This window comes from Pogona vitticeps, chromosome 6 (genome assembly GCF_051106095.1).
Source record: "Pogona vitticeps strain Pit_001003342236 chromosome 6, PviZW2.1, whole genome shotgun sequence".
NCBI lineage: Eukaryota > Metazoa > Chordata > Lepidosauria > Squamata > Agamidae > Pogona > Pogona vitticeps.
In genome coordinates, this window is record NC_135788.1 from 38,884,842 (window position 1) to 38,904,671 (window position 19,830).

Genomic DNA, 19,830 nt, shown 5'->3' on the forward strand with positions numbered 1-19,830 from the left:
TACTCTTTTTTCCGAACCCTCTTCGGATGTTGAACGCACACTCCACTGTTTAGATGTTCGTCGTGCGTTGTCCTTTTATATCTCCAGGACCAAGGACTTCAGAAAGGTCCCGAGACTATTCTTGTGTTACTATGGCCAACGTAAAGGGACTGCTGCTTCGACGTCGACCCTCTCCAGATGGTTGGTTTCCACCATTTCGTTGGCCTATGAGTTGCAGCACAAACCTCTCCCTGAAAACCTGCGTGCTCATTCCACACGAGCTGTTGCTACATCCACGGCCCTGCTGCGTGGGGTTGACATCCCCGATATATGTCGAGCAGCTACCTGGTCCAGTGTATCCACATTCATCAAGCACTACAGACTGGACCTCAGGGCCAAGAATGAGACCAGATTCGGGAGGGCTATCCTTACATCACTGCTGCAGTGACGGCCCACCATCCTGTAAGTAGCTTTGTAGTCACCCATCAGTGTGGATTCATAGAGAACCACGTTAAAGAAGAACAGGTTACTTACCTGTAAACATGGTTCTTTAAGTGGATTCTCTATGAATACACACGACCCGCCCAACCTCCCCACGTGTCCGTCACTGTTGACTGAGTTCCAGTAACCTGTTCATTTCTATTAGTAATGTATTCTAAGGAATATCAGCATTTATTCTACAGTAATCCTCCAGATGGGGTTGCCATAGTGTAGAAATTGCTTTATTGAGACACATGTTCATTGCATAATAGACTGTTTCAGCAGAAACTTTAGATTTATTATTGTTTCCCAGACTTCTGCAAAGTCATATATTTCTTTGCACCTTTGGTTTGGTACTTGCTTTGAACCATCTATATGTTCACATTTAAGGAACATCCTTATAAGTTCCTTCCTCCTTACAAGTATTAAGCAATATCTGCATCAAATTCCATCCTAAAAATAAAACAGAAAATAAATACTAAAATGCATCACCCAGTTGAAATGCCTGAATAAACAAAAATGAACTGAGTATTCAATATTTAAGATGCCACAGGTGAGAGCATTCTTTTTCTCCCTTGTTGACGCATACTGTCCTTGGTACTTGGAGATGAGCTTTCCTCATTGGTCTTGGGCTAATTGCAGTTGTTAGTTTCAACGGGAGTAGACCCAGCCAGAGTAAACCAGAATAGTAATCAATGCAGCAAGTCAACAGTTGAATAAGAGCCCTATAGTATTGTAGCCACAAATAGGTTTTAGTAGTATTACTTAATTTTCCTGCATTCTGTGTATTTCACTAAACTGTATTGGCCAACATCCTATTGATTCGTATAGTAAATCACACTGGAGTAGGCCCACTGAATCCATGGGGATCTAGTAAGTTAATTCCTTTATAAATCCCATTGATTCAAATAGGGCGGCCTACTTTGACAGCCGTTTACTTTGCTAAAGTAAATCAGAGTTAGAATAGGCCTATTTCAGTGGTTCCCAAACATTTTGGCTTCACAGCTCCCTTCATTTTCTGACCAATGGCCACAGCTCCCCTTGTTCAGAGGGGCCATCAGGGCCCTCTCTCCCAACAGGAGCAGGAGCTTCACCCTCCCCTCCCAGGCATCCTGTGTCCTCCCTCCCCAAAATCCCCAAGGATCCACCTCCTTCCAGGTCCTGACACAGGAAACTCCTGAGGTTATTCAGCAAGCACTTTCCCTGAAGACCACAGAGATGGAGAAAGGAGAGGCAGGGACAAGGCCTCCAATTCCAGTTAGACATAGAGCTATGAAAATTATACAGGAGCTGCTCATAGAGCAACGAAAGAGACAAAGGAGCTGTTCCTGGAGCGATGAACAGTTCCTCTAAGCCTTCATAGCTCTATGTTCCATTGCTTTTCCCGTGGCGCCCCTTCCTAGAGTTCACAGCACCCCTTGGAGCCATGGCACACAGTTTGGAAATCCCAGGCCTACTTAAATTAATGGAATTTATGGAGGAGTTGACTCATTATATTCTTTTTGATTCAGTGGACCTGCTGTAGAAAAAAATGCACTTTTAAACCATTGACTATAATCCACAGCATGGGTCTAAGGCAGTGGGAGGGTTGCTCTCTTTATTCTTCAATTTTGTGTGAGATACGTCTTGAATTTGTCTGTTGTGAGATACAACTTGTAATAAGATGCACTTTGAACATCATTGCCTTTAGGGGCTTCTCCTTTAAATTTCAGCTAGGAAAGCAGGTATATTTATTTATCTGCCCCTTCACATAGGAAAAGCTGAGAAGCGAGGTTTCCTCCAAGGTGTTCACACCTCTGCCTCCTCTGTGCAGGGCTCCTCATCCTCCATGCACCCACAGTTGTTTTCAACCACTTGGGTTCTTGTTGTGCTGGAACCCTGCACAAGGGGGTGGGCGTCATCGTGCTCTCCTGAGTCTGCGTTGCACAAATGAGGGGCAAAGGCCTGTCTAGCGAGGCTGAAAATTTGAGGGACGATTACTGAGAAGGCCAAATACATGTTTTCATGTGTATATTGGAGTGGCGTGTTAAATAAATCTTGGAAAGTTTTTTTTTATTGCAACTCCCAGAATACTTACCCTGCAGGCTACACCGACGGGAGATTTTCTAAATAATGGACCAAGAAATAAAGTTTTCTAAGCTTTGTTATTCATATGAATCCAGTAGTTAGGTTCAGCTAGAACAGAGTCCTTGAACGAATGGTACTTGTTAGTTCTACACATATGTCGCTCCCATTGATTGAATGACCCTGCTATAGCCGAGACTAGAGATAGGTGCTTTGTATTCATATTAGAAATGAAGCCTGGTACCACAGAAAGTACTGATTCCTGTCCCCCATGCCAAGAACCACCTGGTCCACTTAGGGCTCTGCGCAGTGCAGGAGTCCACGTTCAGTGCTGGCACACCAATCTGGGAAAGAGCCCAGCCGGCCATTGCCACCTCCCCTTGCAGCCAACCAGTCATTGGCTGAGTGGGAAGACTTTGCACCGCAGTTGATTGGCTGTGTGGGGAATTGCCAGTGGCTGGCTGGGCTCCTTCCTGGACTGGTGCGCTGGTGCTGAAGGTGAATCCCTGTGCTGCACAGAGCCCAGTAAGTGGGCCAGCCAGGTCTGGGAGAGGGGGATGGGAATCGGTGCCACATCGGTGCTGGGCTTTGTTTCTAGTAAGAATAAGAAATGTCTATTTCCAGCTGAGAATAACAATTGGATTTTGACCTTGGCCTGTATGTTACTTTTTAAATGGAATGTATTTGGTGAGTATGCCTGATTGGCTCTCATTTGTAGTGGTTATACCAGCTTATACACTCTGCAGTCTTCTGACATGTTAACCTGCTGCTTATATCCTCACAAACACTTATTATGCTCCCTTGTGTAGGTCAGCCCTTGTATGGACAGTATTAGCATCTTTAGTGTGACTTATTTTGCTTTACAGTGAATGTTTTAGAAAATCTTTGCTTCTGGTTAACTTGATGATTTCAGAAACCTAACTTGGTGATTCACATTCATTGTCCTCTCTATTGACCTTCTCTGTCATTTCAAATAACATTTCAAACCTCTTTGGGGCTTTTACAGCTGAGCTCTTCTGTTGAAAGTATGGTTTTTCTACATATTTTATTTATTTATTTATGTAGATTTATATACCACCCATCTAGAATGTGTCTACTCTGGGCAGTTTACATATAACAAAAAAATGAACTATGGTAAAATCCAAACTAATCACAAATTCCAGTAATGTAAATGATGTGTCTAATACACCCTTTCATGAGACAATGATACAGCAATATTTGTGCAAATGTTGGTGCTGTTATCTTGATTTATCATATTACATTGCTGTAAATATGATACCAGCTAGAGACCATCAATTTAAAGACTATTATGCTACAAGTTAAAGATGGATAATTTAATGGACAGATAACCCATCCATTAAATGTTCCCTGTGCTGGAAACATAGAATCAAGAGGTAGGGAAATAAGAGTTTTAGTTTTTAAACAATCATGATGGACTAAATATGTGTGGTATACTTCAGTTGTTCTCAAACTGGGGTCACCTGATGTTCTTGGACTGCAATTCTCAGAAGCTTTCACCACTTGCTGTGCTGTCCAGGATTTCAGGGAGTTGCGGTCCAAGAACATCTGGTGACCCAAGTTTGAGAACCATTGGCATACTTTATGAAGCATTAGTAGCTAACATTAATTCTTTAAATTACACTACATTACACTGGTATAATAATTTTTAATCTGCCTCTCCCCTCTTCCCCAGATCTTTAGACTGTCCTTGTTGACCAGTTCTTTATGGTTGCTGAGGGTTTCATGGTGAATGAATAGACGTGTTAGGTATGAGTGTTTCATCTCCTCATGCTTGCTCTGAGTCAAGCTCAGAAAATCTTTCTTTCTTGGCTGCTTTTCCCCCCCTCCTTTGGTTTCTTTGTATCTTTTCTCTCTAAGCAGTTCTCCAAACCCTACCCATTCTCTGTTCACTCTGCTTTTATATTGATGAGTAGGACTTCAGTTGTGAGTAGGCCTTTCATTTTGAGCAAACTCTTCTTGGGTAAACAAGTGTTTCAATTATGAAACCATGGTCTTCCTGCTATCTTTCAATTTGCTTCAGTGCCAGAAAGGCAATGCTAGTCTGTTTATCCATCTATAGTAGTAGTTCCCAACCTTGGGTAGCCCAGGTGTTCTTAGAATGCAACTCCCAGAAACGCCGGCCAGCACAGCTGGTGGTGAAGGCTTCTGGGAATTGCAACCCAAGAACACCTATATACCCAAGGTTGGGAGCCACTGCTATTTGACATATCATCTTTTTCATCCTCTCAGCAAGGATCCCTTTTTTCTGTCCCTTAGTGCAGTTGGAATGGTCCCCAACCCATACACCCTCCCTGTCTTGCTACTATGAAAAAAACTGGGTATTTTTGTCATTGTGTCAGAAGCTAGGGGCTAGAAGCTAAAGGTTTTAGACCCTTAAAAGATAATTTCATAGGGCTGTTGCACAAGGACAGTGGCCATTAAACATTAAGAATATCTAAGGTTGTATGTAATCCCATGTTTACTTAGAAATATATCCCATGAAACCTCTAAATAAATTTGAAAAGGATTGGCTTGCACAACTGTTCCTTTTTTATTTTCTGTTTGTAAGCCTCATCATTTGTTGCCAACTAGTTAGTCCTAATTAAAACTGTAGAAGTGTTTTCTGGTCATATGGCAATTGTCTTACAAAATTTCTCTTCTTCTGCTTCCAGGATGGTACGAAGCAAAAAAGAGAACGGAAAAAGACAGTGTCCTTTAGCAGCATGCCTACCGAGAAGAAGATTAGTAGTGCAAGCGACTGTATTAATGCCATGGTTGAAGGCTCGGAACTCCGAAAGGTTCGATCAAATTCTAGAATATATCATCGGTACTTCCTTTTAGATGCAGATATGCAGTCCCTCCGTTGGGAACCATCGAAGAAGGATTCTGAAAAAGCAAAGATTGACATTAAATCTATCAAAGAAGTGAGAACAGGGAAAAATACTGACATTTTTCGCAGTAATGGAATTTCTGATCAGATATCAGAAGACTGTGCATTCTCAATTATTTATGGAGAGAATTACGAATCTCTAGATCTTGTTGCAAATTCTGCGGATGTTGCAAACATTTGGGTTACTGGTTTAAGGTACCTAATATCTTATGGAAAACACACGCTGGATATGCTAGAAAGTAGCCAAGATAAAATGCGGACTTCATGGGTTTCCCAAATGTTCAGTGAAACAGATGTTGATGATTTGGGGCATATATCCTTGTGCAGAGCTGTACAGTTTATAAAAAACTTGAATCCTGGTTTAAAGACAAGTAAAATTGAACTGAAATTCAAAGAGCTACACAGATCAAAAGATAAACCTGGTATAGAAGTCACAAAGGAAGAATTTATTGAAGTTTTTCATGAGCTTTGCACTCGCCCTGAAATTTATTTCTTGTTAGTTCAGTTTTCTAGCAATAAAGAATTTGTTGACACCAAGGACCTTATGATGTTTTTAGAAGCAGAACAGGGTATGGCACATGTCACTGAAGAAATAAGCTTTGATATTATTCATAAATATGAGCCATCTAAAGAGGGTCAGGAAAAGGGCTGGCTTTCCATTGATGGTTTTACAAATTATCTTACTTCCCCAGAATGTCATATATTTGACCCAGAACATAAAAAGATATGCCAGGACATGAACCAACCATTATCTCATTATTTCATTAATTCATCTCACAATACGTACTTGATAGAGGACCAATTCCGAGGCCCATCTGACATCACAGGATATATTCGTGCACTGAAAATGGGATGTCGAAGTGTTGAGTTGGATGTATGGGATGGTCCTGACAATGAGCCTGTAATTTTTACTGGGCACACAATGACCTCGCAGATAGTCTTCCGCAGTGTAATTGACATTATTAACAAATATGCATTCTTTGCTTCAGAATACCCTCTTATTTTGTGCTTAGAAAACCATTGTTCTCTCAAGCAGCAGAAAGTGATGGTTCAACATTTAAAGAAAATTTTGGGAGACAAGCTGTACACACAGTCTCCAAACACAAATGAATCTTACCTGCCTTCTCCTGAATCTCTGAAAGGGCAAATACTGATCAAAGCGAAAAAGTTGTCTTCTAATTGTTCTGGACTAGAGGGAGATGTTACAGATGAAGATGAAGGAGCTGAAATGTCACAGAGAGTGGCAAAGGAGGGGGTGGAGCAACAGAACCCTGTCCCAGTGAAACGGTTTCAGCTCTGTAAGGAGCTTTCAGAACTGGTCAGCATTTGTAAGTCAGTTCAGTTCAAAGATTTTCAGGTTTCATTTCAGCTTCAGAAATACTGGGAAGTTTGCTCCTTTAATGAAGTGCTTGCTACCAAATATGCGAATGAAAACCCTGGAGACTTTGTGAATTACAACAAACGTTTTCTGGCCAGAGTTTTTCCTAGTCCCATGAGAATTGATTCCAGTAATATGAACCCACAGGATTTTTGGAAGTGTGGCTGTCAGATAGTGGCAATGAACTTCCAGACACCTGGACTGATGATGGACCTCAACATTGGTTGGTTTCGACAAAATGGTAACTGTGGCTATGTACTGCGGCCTGCTATCATGCGTGAAGAAATATCTTTCTTTAGTGCCAATACGAAGGATACTGTGCCAGGAGTTTCACCTCAACTTCTTCACGTTAAGATTATTAGTGGGCAGAACTTTCCCAAACCAAAAGGATCAGGTGCCAAAGGTGATGTTGTAGATCCGTATGTCTATGTAGAAATCCATGGAATCCCAGCAGACTGTGCAGAGCAAAGGACAAAAACTGTACACCAGAATGGAGACAATCCGATTTTTGATGAGAGTTTTGAATTTCAGATTAATCTACCTGAACTTGCCATGGTGCGGTTTGTAGTGCTAGATGATGATTATATTGGGGATGAATTTATTGGGCAGTACACAATTCCTTTTGAGTGTTTACAGACAGGATACCGTCATGTACCTCTACAGTCTTTAGTAGGAGAACCTCTAGCACATACTTCTTTGTTTGTCCATGTGGCAATTACTAATCGTAGGGGTGGCGGGAAGCCTCATAAAAGGGGTCTTTCTGTGAGGAAAAGCAAGAAATCCAGAGACTATGCCTGCATGAGGACATTATGGATTAAAACTATTGATGAGGTATTCAAGACTGCTCTCCAGCCCATACGGGATGCCACAGATTTGAGAGAAAACATGCAGGTACAGCCTTTTGTTTACTTTCTTAAAAATTTAGTGTTATATATACAAAGCTACAGATGTAACACATATCTATTTTTCTAATACGTATTAGCTGAAATCCTGATGCACAGCTCTGTATGCATAACAGATGATATTATCATCAGTACAAATCACCACTGATTAAAGGTGATTTTGGGATGTATCTGATTTGTACAAATGCAACAGAGTTGTGCGCACCCCAGACTTCCCAAAGGAATGATGCTGACATCATTACTGTTGCATAGCAGGATTTCTGTGTGACATAATTGTAGGTATTGTAGGTCAGAATCGATATTTTTGCTTTTCTGGGTATATTTTTATGTTCAGCTGCTTTGGATTAACCATTGCCATATCAATTCTGCCTCTGATTTGTTTAGATAGTGAAGGGATGGATCAGAAGTTGAAGGCAACTGGAAGAGATTTACTAATCTTGGACAAGACCAAAAAGTTATTCATTCAGGAATAAGTTATCAAGGACATAATACAGGGTTGTTATTTTTAATAACTGTGAAGCATGAGGGGAATAACATAGTTAACCTTTTAGAGATAAAAATGTTGCAGGACACTGAAATCTGAAAGGTTTTCAAGTAGAGAACATGATAATGGCAGTTCCAACAGCATGAGTAATTTCCTCTGCATGTGAGGAAATAATTCTTGTCAACTGCATTTGAGAAGTGACATTGATTTCTTATCGTGGCATTTTAGTCTATTTGCATATGTTAATATTCTTCATAGTGTAGATATGCATGGCAGCTTTGGGGGAACTGCTGGTGTCTTGAGGGCCAAGTTAGAAATAGGTAATCACAACACTTGCATCTACTATATTATACCATGACTTTAAAGTCTATTATTGAGTAAATTAGAGTCTCAAATTATGTATCAGTGAAATATAATTTCAATCTTTCTTTTGAACAGAATGCAGTAGTTTCTTTCAAAGAGCTGTGTGGCCTCTCTCCTGTAGCAAATCTTATGCAGTGCATTCTAGCAGTATCTACACGCTTGGTGAGATCAGATAACACCTCCTTGGTGGTCGTGAATCTTAATGATCAGTATCCCTCTATGGAATTGCAAGGCATTGTTCCAGAGGTTTTGAAAAAAATTGTAACAGCATATGAAATGGTAAGTGATGGTTTCTGTCTTTCTCATCTTGAAAATAGATTGTAAAGTGATTTTGATTTATGTTTCAGATGCACAGAAAGCTGAACTCTAAAGCAACAAAATTTTCTCTTTTTTTCTTTTAGTTAGGAAAACAGCTGAAGCTTAGCAGTATGCAAAGCTGTATTGCAAAACTGCTAACAACAACAAAAAGCAGCAGCAGATGTGTAGGTAGAAAATACAGACTACACAGCAAACAGAAAGTTCTTCTGATGGACAAATTATTGAGTTGCATAAATCACATTGCATATTTTAACAGTAACTTTTTCAAAGAATCTGATTTATAGTACAGTCTCTTCTGTACCTCCACAAGTCACTGCTTCTGCTTGTAAAGCTATGATTTTGAAACGTGCTGCTAACTATAAAGCTTAAGGGCAATTTTTAAAAAAAATTCAAGTTTAAATACTTTTTAGATGTTTTGAAAAACTTGTTTAATTCCTGGTATCTTCTGAAAGAATAGAAATGGAGATAATGTGTGGTGAAAGTGATAATCACTTGCAATAGCTGTTTTTTTTTAAAAAAAATAACACAAAAATTGGTGTTTAGCTAACCAAATTGAAACCTGTTCTTAACACTTTTACTGGACTTGACTCCCTTCTCAGTAAATTTAACTCAGAATACTATTGTTAGGGTAAAAGTGAGCTTAGATAGCAATCCATCCTGTTTTCACTTTGGTAAGGTGATGGAGAGTCTGCATGGGGAACTGATTAGACATAGGGAGCCTCACCCAAGTTGTGTCCTCTGCACAGTTGCCATCTCTACAGTCATCCATGCTATCTTGGTGGTGTCCGTCCTCTCTGATCCATTGGGAACTAATTAATTGCCTAAGTGTTTGTGTGTGCCCTTTAAGGCAAGGAATGATGGTTCTATGCTGTCCACGTAATATAGAAGTGATAACCTGACTGAACAGACAATAAACCTTACTCACTGCAGAGACCAAAACCTTCCCAGTAAGTTCCTTTTATTCCCCATCTCTTGTTCTGCTTTGTGGTGTTTTATAAACTGAGAAAAGTCAGTATTTTTCCTTTTTAGCTATGAACTTGCAGAGGAGAATGTGGCCTGGAATTTCAAAAGTCAGTATTAAATCTATTTTCTATAAAAACAGAAGAGCAATATTTGTACAGTTATCAGAGGCCAGGGTTTTGCAATTAGATTGTATTTATTGTACAGTGGTGCCTCGCTGAACGGGCGCCCCATTTAACGGCGAATCCGCATAGCAAAGATGATTTTGCGATCGCTTTTGCGACCGTATTGCGATGTTCCCTATGGGGAAAAATCGCTTTTAGATTTTTCCCCATAGGCCCCATTTTCCCCCAGCTGACCGGTGGGGGCTTCGGACCTTCCGAACCTCCCACCGGTCAGCTGGGGGAAAATGCCGGCGTGCACTCGGGAGGAGGGCGGAGGAGCTTTCCCCCGCCCTCCTGCCCCAGCGCCGGCCCCATTTTCGGCCAGCTGATTGGCGGTTCCAAAATGGCCACCGCAACCATTTTTGCGCGGTTTCCTCGCTTACCGAGGGTGCGAAAATGGCAGCGCTATGGAGGATCTTTGCATAACGGTGAGTTTGGGCCCCATAGGAATGCATTAAACGAAGTTTAATGCATTTCTATGGGGTTTTCCCACCCGCATTGCGATGTTTCCGGATAGCGATGATTAATCCGGAACGGATTAATGTCGCTATGCGGGGCACCCCTGTATTTCAAACAAATAATCCCATTCAGTTTTGACCTTTGCTTAGTTAATGTTTTTGGGAAGCTGGAAGCAGTTTGAAACTATCTGTGATACAATAATTTGTTTGTTTGTTTGTTTGTACCACCTATCTGGCCAAAGGCCACTCTGGGCACTTTACCAGAAGAAACACACAAAAAACATGGCTAAAATACAAAATGCACATTTCCCCAGCTTCTGGGGAAAGGTGGTCTGTGAAAGGCTGTGAAAACTCCAGTTTAGTTAGAAGGCATGTAAAGAAGATTAACAGGACAACCAGTAGCATAACATTATTTCAGAATTTAATGGCAAAACTATTAAGGATCAGTCTTGCAGATTTTCATTTGTAGCCGGAAGAATCAGATCAGCCCAGTTCTCACTTTTATCGTAATATAAGGGGGTGGAAAAAAGAGAATTCTTTGTGCTGCATAACCCCTGTCGGTAACTTGTGTTTTTATGTGGTGACGGCATGAGCATTTCCTTGTGAAATGTTTTTCAAACAAACCTTGGTTGTCATAGTAAGTGCACTGAGCTATCTCTGCTTTACCCTGCTGTTTCATTCTGAGTATGCCCCAGTTAGCATGGATGTTTCTAATGGTACAACAATTCCAGGGTCAGTCCAGTCTCAGATAAAGACACTAATTTAATAGTTAACATTTCTTTATCAGAAATATCTTTCTGGCAATAAAACTGAAAGTAGACATTTATAATGGTAGCTGATCAAAACACTCCCTCGTTTTTTAAAGTTTTTTTCTCTCTGTGAGTAGCAAGAGAGCTCGGTATATTTGTTCAGTAATTTTTGAAAATGTGGGTTTCTCCAGTAAAGCATAAACACTCCTGCTAGACCATATAACATTTATTTAAAAAGAGAGAATACTGCGGGGGATTGAATCATGATAGAATGAAAATGTGTACTTTATTAAAAGATAATATATCATTATCAAGGAACTAGTGTCAAGTGAACAAGGGTTTTCAATTAATTAAATGTCCCTGGATAGTAGTTAAATTATATACTTTCCCACAAAACCATGAATCATGACAAACTTTATTCTACAGATTTACTACACATTATTGTATGCAAACTGCTGGCTTTCGATGTGGGTATTTTGTTTCAGGTTCTTGGCTTCTATTCTAGGTGGGACATTGCATATTACAGTATTTCAAATGGAGTTTAATGTACACCTTTGTTTAGATCTATTAAAGGGAGTAGAGTCTCTGTGACTACAGAGCTTTAAAGAGAGGAAAATGTGTTTCCTTTCATGGTATTCTTTAAGTAAGAATGTCATTAAAAAAAAAAAATAATTGCATGATTTGGGCTGAACTGAGGTTATGCAAACCTGGAAAACCAATGAGCTGTGAACAAAATAGAATGAGACTATGTCCATCTCCAACACTGATCAAGTACACTTACACATTTGTGTTCATTTTCTTTTAGAAATAACTGCATTTCTGGCTGTGGTGCAAATATGTGGTCCCAAATACCCTTGAAAATGTATGAAAGAAGCATTACTTGACACTTGGATAAATGAAATGTGTGATGTACAGTGGTGCCTTGACTTACAAATGTCCTGACATATGACCTTCGGGTTGCGACCAGCTCTGGCTGCAAAATTTTGCTTCTGCTTTGAGTTACAGCCGGAAAAAGGCAGGGGGGGAAATGGCAGGAATTCAAATTGCTAACTGTTGGTGGCGAAGAAGCTGCTTCTTTGTAACTCTTTCGCCCCAGCAGTTAGAGAATGTGAGATCGGAGGAGGCTTCGGACTGCCTGGTAAGGTGCTGCTTTCTACTTTTTAAAAACTGTTATGGGTGGGTTTTGCAGTGTGGTTTGGGGCTGGGTGGTGGGATTATGTTTCTATGCTGTGATCAGTCTTGCAGGGTTTGTTTGTTTTCTGCTTTGCTTTTTTTGCATTTCCGAAAGGTCTTGTACGGTTTGTTTGTTCCCCCCACCCTCGGCCGGAATGAATTAATCATGTTTCTGATGGGTCTTGCATGCTTTGTTTGCTTTTCTTTCTCTTTTCCCCCCTTTCGGCCAGAACAGATTAATCACGTTTCTGATGGGTCAGATGGGTTTTTTATTTGTTTGTTTGGCGATTTTCCCCCCCTTCAGCTGGAACAGATTAATTGCATTCCTATAGGAAATGTTGCTTCGACTTACAACCATTTCGAGTTACAATTGGAGTCCAGAACCAATTAAGTTCGTAAGTCAAGCACCACTGTAGTTATAACACATAAGTGAAAAATGTGAAGGGCTGTGTTTATGTTTTAATAACTAATGTATGATCTGCCCTGCAGGGTGCATGTGGAAGGGCTCACCTCCTTTGGTAAAGGAGACTCCTCTTATATTTATCTCCTTGTATTTATGTAGCAGGATTCAGGGAGACAGGACATACAGTGGTGCCTCAATTTACAACCATAATCCGTTCCAGAAGATGGACATAACTCAAAATGGTCGTAAGTTGAAGCACTGTTTCCTATAGGAATGCACTGAAATGCAATTAATCCATTCCAGCTGAAGAAAAAAATCACCAAAAAAAATCACTGCAAGACTCAATGGAAATTAATCCCTTTGGCTGGGGGGGGGGGGAGAAAAGCAATCAAGCATGCAAGACCCACTGGAAATGTACAGAAAACAAAGGGGCAGGTCGGAAATGCAAAGAAAACAAAGGAAAAAACCAAGGGAAGTATGCAGGACCCATCGGAAATGGAGGGGGGAACCAACCAACAAACAAACCCCCCAAGACCCCCATCACAGCACAGAAACATAACCCCCAGCTCAAAAACATGGTGCAAAAACACCCATAACAGTTTTTTAAAAGCAGAAAACAGCACCTTACCTGCACCTTAGCTTACCAGGCAGCCCCAAGCCTCTCTGAAAACACACACACACACTCACTCAGAAGCAGAAGGAGGCAGTCCCAAGCCTCCTCCTCCGACACACACTCTCTAACTGCTGGGGTGAAAGAGCTACAATGAAGCCTTGTCGCCACCTACAGTTAGAAATTTGAATTTCCTGCCTTTTTCCTCTGCCTTTTTCTGTCCGTAAGTGGAAGCTCTCGTCGCAAGCAGAAGCAAACTTTTGTGGCCAGAGCTGGTCATAACTAGGGACGTTCGTAAGTCGAGGCACCACTGTATAGGAGATGAAGACACAAAGAAAGTTCTGCTAATTGCTGTCAGTCATGTGTCTTTTTCCCTGTAAAGTAACTACAGTAGGAGGTACAGTATGCTCTTAGGCTGCATTAGAGAAGTCACTGATTCTCTCTGCATACTCTGTCCACTTCCCTCATGGATGAATGGCCCTGTATAGACCACAGTGTTCAAGGTATTTAAATACGTTCTGAGGTTCTGAATTACCAATAGGATTTCTGTATTTGTTTTGCAGTAAAATGATTTACATTATTTCCAAACAAATGGGAGGTGCCAGGCAGATTTATAACTTAGCCTTGCTCAAACAGGAGTATGGGTGACAAATACTTTTTTGTAAATATAAGTAACACCCAAAAGCTTTGTTTTCTTCCACTGGCAGTTTTGGACAGCACTAAAAGCAGCAGAACAATCAATTACACTTCATTATAAATTGACTTTGACTGTCTTGGCCTATCCACAGTTGGTCTGTAATGAGGTTACTATTGATTGGTGTTTTGTTTGCAAGTTCTTTTCTCTATGGAGTGCTATTGAAGTTGACAAAAAGCTTCTCATGTGTGAGCTCCACTACTTCATCAACCTTCGGAAATTATTTTTGAAATTACAGTATAATTTATTTGAACGCAGTGACTCTTGAGGAAAAGAAGATATGCAGTAGTTATTGAGTTTATTTAACATTGTAGTCATTATTAACAGCATAAAGGTTGCAAGCTGTAAATACACGTATCTCAAGAGTGGTAGATGTACTGCTAATGATGATCTTTCAAGAAAGTGAACTGAGGCATAGATTTGCAGCATTTCATGTGGCAGTTAACAAATAATCAGATGATAATTCATGGATACTTGCCAAAACTTGAGATGCAATTAGTTTGGTATGCTGAAACAGGGACTGAAGAAGCAATGTGACTTTGTGAAATGGAGAGCAATGTAAGAACAGAATATCAGTTTGGGCACAGTCATCTTATCTTTGACCTTTTTGTGTGTATTATTTACAACAAATTAATCTTATTCAGTCGTTCTAACATTCATCATAGGCATGGCTTTTTCCTGTTTTCTTCCAGAAGTTTGCAGGAATTCCTCCAACCAGTCTTCTGGGGGATCTAGCAAAAAAATTAAAAGTCCTTTCAATTTCTTTTTCATAGCTTACAGCTGAGGAATGAAGGCTCTGTCTGACATGATGAATCTTCATGAAGATGAGGAAGTGTCTAGATGGGGCTAAGCTCTCTGGGAACTGAAATAGATTGTGTGTTTGGTAGTTTCCTTGCCCATACAGTAGGGGTGGGTAATTAATTTCTATAAGGGGGCCACATGAAAAATCTGAACTGTGTCCAGGGGCCAAACCAACTTTACTTTAAAATAAAATGAAACAGTGATGTTATGATTGTTTTTATTTTAAACTTGTTAATCTTCACAAATACTAAATAGGTTTTTTTGTGGTATGTTAAAGATAAGCAACTGATCAACTTTAGACAAAAAGGCCATAAATGGTTTTGATGTTCAAAACTGTCCGCGGGCCGGAGAGGAGTGGCTCACGGGCTATATGTGGCCCTGACGCCACACTTTGCCTAGGTCTGCCCTACAGCATGTCTCTTAGGTAACTACCAGACCCCTAATCTCTTGTGGCTCCAAGAGAACTTAGCTTCCCCACTTTCTGTTTGTCTGGTTCAGATATTAATATTATCTTCGTTTATAAGTCGAATGTAGTACCATTCTGTGTGGTGCTAAATTTGTGTTATACTACACATATCTAGCTGAGTGTTCCAAAACTAGTGGTGCTCAAGTTCTATGTAATTCATCGAGTACTACAGGTCTAGAAAGCAATATAGTTCCACCTGCTTCAGGATTTTGAAGGATTTTAATTCAAATGTTACAGCTCATACTGGAAAACTCTGAAGAATAAGGAACAATGGAACAGAACCCAATCTTAAAAATGCTGCTATAACAGATAGATGCTTAGGATGTATCTTCTTAACTACACCGATATAATATGGCTAGTATTACCATCTCCCCTCTGTCTTTATTACTCATGTGGTACTACATAGGTATGCTTATGTAAACGTTTTAAACAAAAAAAGTGAAAGTGTTATATTGAATGCCACTACATATTTGTGACAAAAATCTGCGTAGTAAGGTAGAATATGTGCAATTTATTCTCATCAAGAAGGGTAATTGCTGTTTCCATCTTCTACTATTATTTGGTTCAAGCCTAAAACATATGTGGTTCTTTTTCAGGGTAATTCAATTTGAGAATGTTCATTAAAATGTCCGAAGTAGTAATTACTCTATTGAAACAATTTAATGGTTCCTTCTCTTAGTCCAGGGTTCAGTAACACCAGGAGATAGCAGGGTGCATACTCAAACAGATAAATTCATTTTACAAGCACTTAAACCAGGCATTATGGAATTGTAAAAGCAAGATAATATCTGCATTCATAACTTCAAAGCAATCTTTATGCATTTCTGAAAGGTTTTTTTTCTGTGACACTGGGGCTGTATAAAGTAGATTTGGTTGAAGCTGCAAAATATACTATGATAGGAGAGACCAGAAAATTAAAATAAAGCTGCAGCAGTTTAGAATAAAGCTGAAGGAAATAAACTTCAATAGTCAGTGTACAGGAAAACAGAATTTGTAAAGGGATAATAAATCTCAGATTACTTAAAGTAGTTGGATCTTATATTTTGGACAATGTGGGTTGTCAAATTGGTTTAAGCTGATAAGTGGCAAATATGGTTGTGAGCTTATTTCTATATTGAGGATAATGTGTTTTGCACCCTTTTATGTCTTCACAGAATTGTGCATGTGTTGTCAAGTTACTTAAGAGTTACAATGAGCTCCAAAATGTTCTATAGTTAACACCTATGTTCCAATATTGTAAAGTGCTGAGATCCTGTGAATTGAAAGTCTTTTTTTAAAAAACTACTTGAGTCAATCCATTTAATGTTAGGGTTTTTTTTCCTGCCTCCCTCAACTTTTCCTAGCATTGTTTTTTTCCCCCAATAAATCTTCTCATATCTTGTTATACGTCCAAAATACAGAAGACACTTTAGTCCTTTCTGCTTCTATCGAGAATTCAGTTGTGATTTGATCTAGAACTTAGTAATTTGATATGTTAGTTGTCTGTGATATCCATAAAACTCTCCTCCACCACATTTCAAATGAATCCACTTTTTTCTGTTCATTTCTTCATAATCAAATACAGTGGTGCCTCGCTTGATGAGGATAATTCGTTCCATTGAAATCACTGTACAGCGAAATCCTCGTCAAGCGAAACGAAAAAGCCCATTGAAATGCATTGAAACCAGTTCAATGTGTTCCAGTGGGCTAAATACCTCAGCATCCAGCAAAGATCCTCCATAAGGGTGGCCATATTTTGTGCTTGTAAAGCAAGGAATATGTCCTGAAAACACAGCGGGGAGCCATTTTGCACAGTGGGCAGCCATTTTATAGCCGTCGATCAGCTGTTTCTAAATCGGCATTTAGCGAAAAATCGGTTCCTGAAGCAGGGAACTGATCACCGTTAAGTGAAATTTCCCTATCTAAACATCATTTTGCGATCACAAAAGCGATCGCAAAAACTTCATCATCAAGCGGTTTCGTCATTTAACAAGATAATCATTAAGCTAGGCACCACTGTAATGACATCTATATATAGTGATTAGGTAAACTGTAGTCTGAACAGTCTTAACCTTGGTCTACAACAGTATGTCCTTACCATTCAGGATCTTTTCTAGTTCCTCCACAGCTACTATTCCCAGTATCAATCACCTTTTGATTCCTTGGTTGTGATCTCCATTTGGTTAATGCTTGAAGCAAAGTATAGACAATCTTTGATAATTTCTTTATTAAGATAAAAAGTTATGTAATTTTGCAGTCGTTATTTTTGTCTTCTTAATTTTCAGATGGTTTTGCACATTCTTATTTTATCTTCATCAGTATTCATTTCAGAGCATTGCTATTTTCTGCCCATTATGTGATATCATCTGCATAAATTATTGTTTCTTCCTCCAGTTTTCATCCGTCTTACAATTATAAATTATAAATTACCAAACAATTTTTTGTAAGATATGCTGTCATAAAATAATGTTCTAAAATTTAGTGGTCTATGTTAAACATTACTGAATAGATTAAGAACCTTGTGGTTTAGGATCCAGGACAGTGAGATGATGATGATGATTGTCAACTTGGATACTGCCCCATAGTGTTAGAGCACTCTCTGGGTGGTTTACAACATTATTATGCAAGGAACAAATTGAGGGCATATTAAGAGTTTTGCTTGCCTGGTTATTTTCTTTATTAACTGTTTTGATATTTATAAAATTCATTTTTCTTTTCTATCCATTTCCTGAAATTTAATGATTGATTTGCCTCTTTACTGAGCAGTAATCCAATAATCAAAATAATACTTTACCTTTATAGGAAGTGTTTGAAATAGTAAGTGATTTTTATACCACATTGTAAGTTTAAAACAGGAGTCTGTGCTTAGTGGTTATGCAGTGCCTGCAATTTACCACTTTCATTCTACAATATCCAATCTAGAATGTTCTGTTTCACTGCCCATCAAGAACCACATCTTGCAATGCTGTAGCCAGTACTACTTTCTTTGTTGAAAGCAACTGCCGTCTATTACTATAGGTGTGAATGCTGTTGTTACTTGGACGCCATACCATTTGCTAGGAAATGGAATTATAGGGAAAATAACAAATCTCTGACTCTGACTGTAAAGGCAACATTGAATGCTTGAAGGGATTTTGTGGGGGGGGGGGGTAGAAAAGACATAACGAATACAAGAAAGCTTCAAAAACAAGAATGCCTTTGGGATTTTGAGATATGAAAAGAAGTAGAGGTTTCAGAGATCTATTAAGAATCTCAAGCAAGAGCTGCCTGAGAATTAAGGAGAAAAGTAGGGAACCCCGGTAGACCCACTGTGTCAAACATTAATACAGTCACTGTTGGGGTATGTGGATATGTGGACTCCATCCTCAAAATATATGTCACCAATAAGAGACAACACATTTTCTAAGGAAACCTCAATCCACTCATGACCTCCATAATAACACCATTTCAGCCACAATAGACATAGAAGCTGTCTATGTGAACATCCCACTCAGAGATGGACTACAGGTTGTCAGGAACATTATTCAAAATAAGGGCAAAACACACATAGACACCAGCGTTTGTGACTTTGTACTCACATACAGCTATTTCACCTTTGATAATAAAACCTACCTCTAAATCAACAGAGCCGCCATGGGTGCTTCCATGGCTCCACAATAGGTGTATGTGTTTATGGCCAACCTAAAACAACACACTCAAGAAGGAAGTCACTGGAAAAAATGTTTTAAGAAAGAAAGAGTAAGTCATAGAGGAGAGTTTCTATTCTGGATTGTGATTGGATTCTGATTCAAAACTAAGTAGTTCCTCTTCTTTGACAGGATAAATCACAGGAGACACAGTACTGTTAACCAAACATTTACTTTCTGAGGGAGGGGGAATATCTATCACAACTTCTGTAGGTCCAACGGGACCGGCAACTAACGAAGATTCAGACCACAACATAGGAAGTCCATTAACTAGTCCTTTATCCTTTAATGCAGAGATCCTCCAAATCTCTCACAGTCCGTAGGCTTTCTCAAAGGGTTGCTCCTCACCACGCAGATTGTTCCACAGCACGGGTGTCAAGCCCAGTCTCCCTTGCACAGTGTCTGTGTTGCCGGAATAGAATCTGATTGCACCACATTCCTCCAGGGACCCTTCCCCCTCAGATATACATATACGATTCTATAGGATCTATTTCTCCCAATTGTATTTCTAGACTTGGACCTCCTCGCCCCCGTGCATAGCCACCTCCTCTTTTTCTCTTCCCTTCCTCTCTCTGAGGAACAATAAAAACATACAGTTCTTCCTCCTCCTCTGGTCCCACACTCTCTTCTTTTGCTTCTCTCTCCAGACTAATCCATTCCTCTAAACCCCAGCTTCTCTCCCTTTTTGTCTTCTCCTCTCCTGTCATCAAGAAGCCTTCTGTCACCTCCTCTCTCTTTCCCGCTTTTTTGCTCTCCCCTGCTCTTCAGTCACCTCTCCCCCTACGGTTAGGTTCTCCATCCTAGTAGGCAAGGTGGACAAAAGGGTGCT

At 39.8% G+C, this 19,830-nt stretch overlaps 1 protein-coding gene across 6 annotated transcripts in view; it reads left to right on the plus strand.

The window, feature by feature from the left end:
• PLCL2 (phospholipase C like 2) overlaps positions 1-19,830 on the plus strand; it is a 124,598-nt gene that overhangs the window by 93,023 nt on the left and 11,745 nt on the right. For 5 of the 6 annotated variants that reach the window (XM_073003362.2, XM_020780058.3, XM_073003363.2 and 2 more), the window contains 2 exons: positions 5,196-7,682; positions 8,616-8,819. In XM_073003362.2, the coding sequence (XP_072859463.2) occupies positions 5,247-7,682; positions 8,616-8,819 (2,640 nt within the window). In that variant the 5' untranslated portion in view covers positions 5,196-5,246. Of the gene's footprint in view, positions 1-4,203; positions 4,291-5,195; positions 7,683-8,615; positions 8,820-19,830 lie in introns of those variants that run through there. The other variant, XM_078377252.1, reaches the window with a different exon arrangement.